This window comes from Lampetra fluviatilis, chromosome 18 (genome assembly GCF_964198595.1).
Source record: "Lampetra fluviatilis chromosome 18, kcLamFluv1.1, whole genome shotgun sequence".
NCBI lineage: Eukaryota > Metazoa > Chordata > Hyperoartia > Petromyzontiformes > Petromyzontidae > Lampetra > Lampetra fluviatilis.
In genome coordinates, this window is record NC_136292.1 from 1,509,737 (window position 1) to 1,517,260 (window position 7,524).

Genomic DNA, 7,524 nt, shown 5'->3' on the forward strand with positions numbered 1-7,524 from the left:
TCACTCTGTGCCTACAGCGTCCTCAATCTTGGGCCCCAATGTTGGCCGACCTTCTGAGTTGGTAAGAAAATAATAAAACATACTTTTAGAGCAATTGGTACTTGTGCACATATTGAAATGAACGTGGTGATTTTGTTGACATGTTTTTGTTTTGATCAGTGATGACAATCGAGCTGTCTCTATATACGAGGCTGTACTCCCTTTAATGAACGTGCTCCATAACGACTCCGCGCTTAGTCTAACTTGTGTCGAATACTCTTTTCACAGGAAGGCTGACAGTGGTGAAAGGTGCTGTTTAGTTGTTATACTAAATATTATACACAGTAATTCCACTCTATAGGTGGTCTGCATTACCACAGACACATTGAGACGTGGAGTAAAAGCCTAAAATACATTCAAAACTATTCTATGATCGGCATACAGACCGTTGGGCCAAGTACTGTCAGCGAGCGCCTATTAAGGACATCTCACACGCACAATGGGGAAAGTCTTCTCCAAGGCATTCGGGAACAAGGAGATCCGAATCCTCATGCTTGGGCTGGACAACGCGGGCAAGACTACGATCCTGTACAAGCTCAAGAGCGGCAAGGGGGTGGCCACCAAGAGCACGGTGCCCACCGTGGGCTTCAACGTGGAGACCGTGACCTACAAGAGCGCCTCCTTCAGCGTGTGGGACGTGGGCGGGCAGCACAAGATCCGCTCGCTGTGGCGCCACTACTACACGGGCACCCAGGCGATTGTGTTCGTCGTGGACTGCGGGGACCGCGACCGGGTGGACGAGGCACGGCAAGAGCTGTCGGGCCTCCTGTCCGACTCCGAGATGCGTGGCGTTTCGCTGCTCGTGCTGGCGAACAAGCAGGACGCGCCGGAGGCCATGCGTCCAGCCGAGCTGCAGGAGGCGCTTGGCTTGCCCCGTCCTGGAGAAGGAGATTCGAGGCGATGGCTGGTGCAGCCGTCGTGCGCCATCATGGGCCACGGCCTCTACGAAGGCCTCGTGTGGCTGGCGGACAACTACCAGCCCCGGCCCAGCAACGTCTACGGATGATGGTGGCACGGGGGTGACAGAGCGAAGACGAACTGCTGCGGGACGATGGCTGGTGCTGGATGTTGATGGACGTGGCACCGACAGAGGTGCATGCGTTACGCATGGAATGGTGTATGTGGAGGTGGCCGGATAGCCCAAGAGTTCAGTGCATTGTGCTGGCACCGTCGAGGTCATTGGTTCAAATCTGGGTATCGTCTGCTCGTGAGTAAATCGGCATCTCTGGTGTATTGAGTTCTGGTCACCAATGGCTGCACACAAAAATAAATTTAGGATTTCGTTTAGTTTTGCAAAATAACAGTGTTTCAGGTTCATAACAAATGTTGGTATACATGTCAAGTGACTGACGTTTCTCAAGCAAAGCATGCGAGAAGCACCACCACCTCCCAGTGTAGATAAGAGGCACGTGGAGGGATCTCAGAAGTAGTTCTGTGATGTCACCTTCCACGGGCCGTTCTCTAACGCTGGGAGATGCACTGCGAAATTGAGATGTATTTGTCTCCAACCTAATGTCTACAGCACAATTTGTATAATATTGGGAGATGTAAAAAAATTCACGTATTAAAAAAATAATACGTGAATATTACATCCAGTTAGTGCTGAAAAATATCACAAATAAGGAACATTAAAATTGTTATTTTTCTTATTCGTGTCTCCTGTCCAACATATATAGTTTTTTGCAACTATTCTGCACAGGTCACCGCTTCTGGTGTTGGCATTGTCAAATCTTGAGGAGTAGCATTGTGGTGCTGCAGGACATCGCAGGAGATAATCTATAGTTTGCTTCTCCTGACAAGCACAGTGTTCGGTTGCGTAGAAAAAAAAACAGGACGCGGATATGCAGTATTAAAACAAACGGAATGCTGTATGTATAAATGTGGTTCCTGATAAAGAATCAATCAGTACATTATACAACTTATGCACCAGCTCAGACCTTCTGTCCTAACAATTGTAGAATATTCGTACGCATTTACAGGAATACATCGTAAGCCTAACACGATTTTCATGAATGTTAACATTAAATGTAGCATTCAAAAAAAGTATGAATTGCGAACTGTTATATATTGTCTTAAACGAATAGCTGGTATACATAAGGTACTTTATAATATACGAATGCTATATAGACGTACACCAATGTATTATCGTCTCATTGATCAATATCGAGTCACACGAACTATACATGAATGAAATTGCGTATTTCAAATTCGATTGTTTGCGACCATTACTGTATATTTCTGGATTTGAAGCTTTCGTGACTGCAAGGATTCATACTCTTTGTTTTTTTGGCAAAGTCACGTAGGTAAAAAATACAATAAAATAAATGAAAACAACTAAATTAAATCACGATATTTTGGGCGCAACCACCTGATGACGGACGCTTGTGTTGCGCCCGAAACGTCGTGATTAAATGGAGTTGTTTTCATTTATTTTAGTTGATTTTTTACCTACGTGATTTTACCGAAAAAAACAAAGAGTATGACTCTATATCTTACGTCAGCCTGGCGAGTGCTTGGATGGGCGACAGCCGTGATTTCTAACAGGCGTCACATGCTGCTGTGAGGCTACCCTGCAGGCAGCAGCAGAACAATCATTGTACCGTACTTCTGTGCTCCCACTCCTATGTTCCCTGCCTTCACCAAACCCGTACTCACCGGTGTGGTGAAGTATGGTCAAATAACCCCCCCTCCCCCCAGGATCGCAGTGCTTCGGGAGGTTCTCATCCAGCAGTGGATTGACAAAGGGGCGCAACATGAACACGTAGACTTGGTGTTTCGCACAGCAATGTCTCGTGTGCAGGATAGACACAATATGGCCCTTTGTCCATTATGCCTCTTTGCTCAATGCACCTGTGTCTGTGTGTGCCACGTGTCGGTGTGTGTGTGTCTGTGTGTCACGCTCACAACAACGAGCGGAGTGCCGGGTAGCTAAAGCACAGCAAGTTTGCACAGTAGGGGGCACAGGTGGTCTGCCTCGTGACCTCCTGCCAGGGGGCGTTCGACACTTCACGTGGCCTCAAGGTGCACATGGCCTGGCACAAGCGTCGTGGTGACATCACCGCCACTTAGTGGCGCATGGCGGTTGTTGTTGTTGTGTGTCACGTATCGGTGTGTGTGTGTGTGTGTCTGTGTAACACGTATCGGTGTGTCTGTGTATGCGGGCGTAATTCTGCACTATGTCTCTCTCGTCGCGTGACTAACTTTATTGCTGGACGTTTTCAGCGACTATTGTTCACCCATTAACTGTCTTGACATTCCTGCATTCACACGTTTTAGCACGCTGAAGCTGCCATTTGAATATCCGTGAACGCGCCAATAAATGATGGGTGCCAGCAGTGTAGAGAGACCTCGTGCATCTGAGCAAGGCGCTGCGCTGTTTTCACAACGCCATCGCGAGCCCGGTGCGTATGGAGGAGGCAACGGCTGGGTGACATGTCGCGGGTACTCTGGACAGAGCCGCCCCTAGGGTACGGCGAATCGGTGCGGCCGCCCCGGGCCCTGCACTTTGGTGGGGGGGGGGGGGTCCTGCGCGTGACGTCACGGTGTCAGATGGAACACTTGCGGTTTGGTTTGAAGGCGTCGGCTGACCCACACAGTGGGATTTGTACCCCTCGAAGGACGGCCCTGATACTGAGCAACATGATATTGCTGAGAGACAACCCATGTGCTTAAGATAACATACACCCGTAATTGTTTTAGATATGGCTAAGGGACACCCACGGCATGTTTTGCAGTGACGTGCGCTGAGGTCAATGGCTGGGGAGGCACTGGCTCGTGTCAGAGCCAGATTCACACACTGAGGGGGCGTGTCCTCACTGAGGGGGGCGTGGTCTCACTGAAGGGGGCGTGTCCTCACTGAGGGGGGCGTGTTAGACACGTCCCCCTCAGTGAGGCAGATGTGACAGCTGCCTCCCCTGGTGCTTTTTCATTGCAGTTTCATGACGAGACCAGCGAGTCTAAATATATTAATACACACACGTGAAATAAGTTACCTGGAGTATGGAAGGCGAGGACATGAAATGAAGGGGTCTACAAACATTACATTGGTGACACACTGAGAGATAGTAACAGGCACGCGCTTATTGCCCGCGCTCCATCCAGTTACTGAGGGGTTGCGCAATCAGAGGGGAGGCTGAGCTCGTCGCTGCCTCACCTCTCGTCTCTTCCTGTATTTGCAGCGGAGCTCGGCAAATGTGGCGATTTTTACTATAAAAATGATTGGAATCGTATAGAAATGACATTTATAACACAGATCAGTGGAAAAATCTTTATATATATATTTTTAGCAACAGATATTTTCATTGGAGTATCACAGGCGAGGCTCTGCATCCCCTGCCTCAGCTGACCGCACGTCCCTGACGTTTAGATATGGCTAAGAGGCGCAAGCTGTATATTTATATATAGCTAAAAGACGCACCCAGATTTCCTAAACACGGCTAAGGCACAGCCACGGGAATTTGGACAAAAAAATTACGGCATTTCGAGTCCGCGTTGTTCCCTCTTCATAAAGGTGACACTGTCTGATGAGGCTCAGTAATGGGGCGGTGGAGTGTCCAGTCGTGGCGTAGATTGAGAATCATTGCGGTGCAGTAGAACTCTTTTTATTAAATCCTTTATATTAAGTTCGCTTGCTTGCTTGCGCGCTTACGACCGTGCAAATCTTTCGGTCGTTTTTGAACCCACTTCCCGTGATCCAATCGAGCTGACATTTTGCACACAGACTCGTTGTGCGTGACAATTTATTTTCGTGAAAACATTTTTCCAAAATTTTCCACTTTTTAGGAAAAATGTTTTTTTATATTTAATTTAAAATACCAATGTGATAAAAATGAAACTCTTACTCAAGAAAAACAGAAATGAACAATAAAATAAAACCGATGCCACGCATATAAAGGATTTATAGTGAAAAACTTTGTTTTTACGGGTTAATTTTTCCGTTATGAAGTGCTGGGGGGGGGGCAAAGTTCGCAGATTCTATCCGTAATCTAAGCTCGCCACCACGGGGAGCTCGTTCCCTCTCAGGACACCGCCTCACCCCAGCTTCCACAGCGCGGGGGAGCTGCGGTGACTCCCCCATAGTCGCATTGCCGTCGTGTGGCCAGGAGATGGCAGTGCAGCAAGTAGGTTCGTCAATCCGCACGTTTGAGTGGCGTCCTCCTCTCGTATTGCGTGGTTTTTTTTTCTCAACTACAAAAAACAACTTCCTTAAAGTACCCCGGTTTCCTCCAATTGTTAAATACGATAAAAGGAATTGGCCAAACATTTTCATGCAGGGCCCTGCTGAAAGATAATATTGATACTCGGGCTTTCTGAGGTAAATAAAATGCAGGAAATTAACTGTGAATAAAGAGCTCCAAACAAAAATCAGACATCATGTTCGAGCTGAACCGAAACTCAATTTTTCGTACCGGATAAGAGCCACTGGGCTACATAGCTCCTTTTCAAAAGTGACCTGTGCACATAAATGATAGCTCAACAAGTTTGCTGATCGTGTGGAACTGTATAGCAGCCAAATATTCGAAATGATTGTTTCTCAATGTGAAGGGAAACCCCGGAGGGGAGATAGACGAACCCACGGGCTCCTGTATAACACCGGGCGAGGGAGTCAACATCTCGCCACTGTGCCACTCTGAAGAAAAGAACATTGGCTTGAGCATGGCACGTGACGAGACAGGATGATGGCCAATGGGCGAGACTCGCAATGGAATGGCAGCCAAAGTAGGGAGCACGTCGAAGAGGGCGACCACCTTATCGGGCGGTGTTCATGATGCAAAGCCGTGAATTAAATATCTTCTTTGTGCTCGCCTTCCCCTCCCCGGTATTCATGCCGTACACTCGTTTGCCATGCATACTTTGCTACGCGGGGCCACCACGGCGGCGAGATGTCAACTGATCCTGACGTCTGTATATCTGGAGTCTGCGTGTCGTTCTCCCCGTGGGTCGCGTGGATTTTTTTCCCTTCCGGTTTTTCCCTCCACATTTACAAAGACGCGTTGAGGGTATTTGTCCGCAATGCACGTCCACGTGATACGCCACTTCGTCGAGTTGTCCTTTGTGACCAGGTCGCTTCAGAAAAAGAGCTCAGTTGGCCTTACCTGGTATAATACATTTTAAAAAATAGTTTAGTTTAAACTTAACCTGCCAGTGCCGAGTAACCGAATAGGGTAACTGGAGGTGCCGCCCACAGCAGTGCTGCCATCATCACCCAGGAAACCCACGGTGCAAGGTGTCTGCGGCGCTTTGATAAGGCAGAGCGGAGGCAGATTACCACGATTAAGCTCCACTCGGCAACACCAGTCGACAAAAATGCCACGAACCCAAAAAAACCACGAGCGTATGCTTTGTAGGTGCATAACCACAACATTCTCCGGTCCCGGGAAAGAGCCTTCATTTAAACTTGATTTGAAGCTTTCGTGACTGTAGGAATTACTCTTTGGTTCTAGGTAAAGTTACGTCGAAAGAAATTAAATAATAATAGAATATGACGTTTCGATTGCAACACAAGCAATCGTCATCATGTGAATGAATGCAAGCTCGGAGAGACACACCTAAACAGAGAGACAGACACGGAGAGAGACACACACACAGAGAGAGACATACACAGAGAGAGACACACAGAGAGAGACACACACAGAGAGAGAGACACACACATAGAGAGAGACACACATGGGGGGAGAGACACATAGGGAGACATACACGCAGAAAGCGACACACACAGAGACACACAGAGAAACAACGCCTCTGTGACGAGGCATTATATTTATAGAGGGGGGGGGCAGAGAAATTAGCATGTCAATGAGAGTGGCAGGGGGAGAGAAATTGGAAGTTGATAAAACTAGTACAATTTTAGAGAGCGGCAGGGGAGAGAGAAATTGGAAGTTTGAGAAAACAAACCTAGTAAACTTAGAAATGTAATGCAATGCAACACCGAGAGTCGGCTAACACAACAGTTAACACTTTACCTGGTTGATTACGTTATGGTAAAGTAATATATAATGTCTCGTCACAGAGGCGTTGTCTCTCTGTGTGTCTCTGTGTCTCTCTCTGCGTGTGTGTCTCTCCGTGTGTCTCTCTGTGTGTGTCTCTGTGTGTCTCTCTCTCCGTGTGTGTCTCTATGTGTCTCTCTATGTGTCTCTCCCCCATGTGTTGCTGCTCTTGTGTGTCTCTATCTGTGTGTGTGTCTCTCTCTGTGTGTGTCTCTCTCTGTGTGTCCTGTGTGTCTCTCTCTGCGTGTGTGTCTCTCTCCGTGTCTGTGTTTATCTCTCTCTGCATGTGTCTCTCTCCGAGCTTGCATTCATTCCCACCCGATGACAGTTGCTTGTGTTGCAATCGAAACGTCGTATTCTATTATTTATATTATTTTATTTCTACGTGACTTTACCGAAAAAACCAAAGAGCCTTCGTTTAATACAGTATCACGCACGGGCCCTATATTATCCATTGCAGTCTGCGCTTATCCAACGGAGGAGGGAGGAATAGCAAAGC

General features: G+C 47.6%; 1 protein-coding gene across 1 annotated transcript; it reads left to right on the forward strand.

Annotated features, from left to right (window-relative positions):
- The first annotated feature begins 472 nt into the window (after positions 1-472).
- Positions 473-1,045, forward strand: LOC144937000 (ADP-ribosylation factor 6-like). Its single transcript, XM_078864240.1, has one exon. It carries the CDS (start codon positions 479-481, stop codon positions 1,043-1,045), a length of 567 nt encoding a protein of 188 aa, XP_078720366.1. The 5' UTR covers positions 473-478.
- The last annotated feature ends 6,479 nt before the right edge of the window (positions 1,046-7,524 follow it).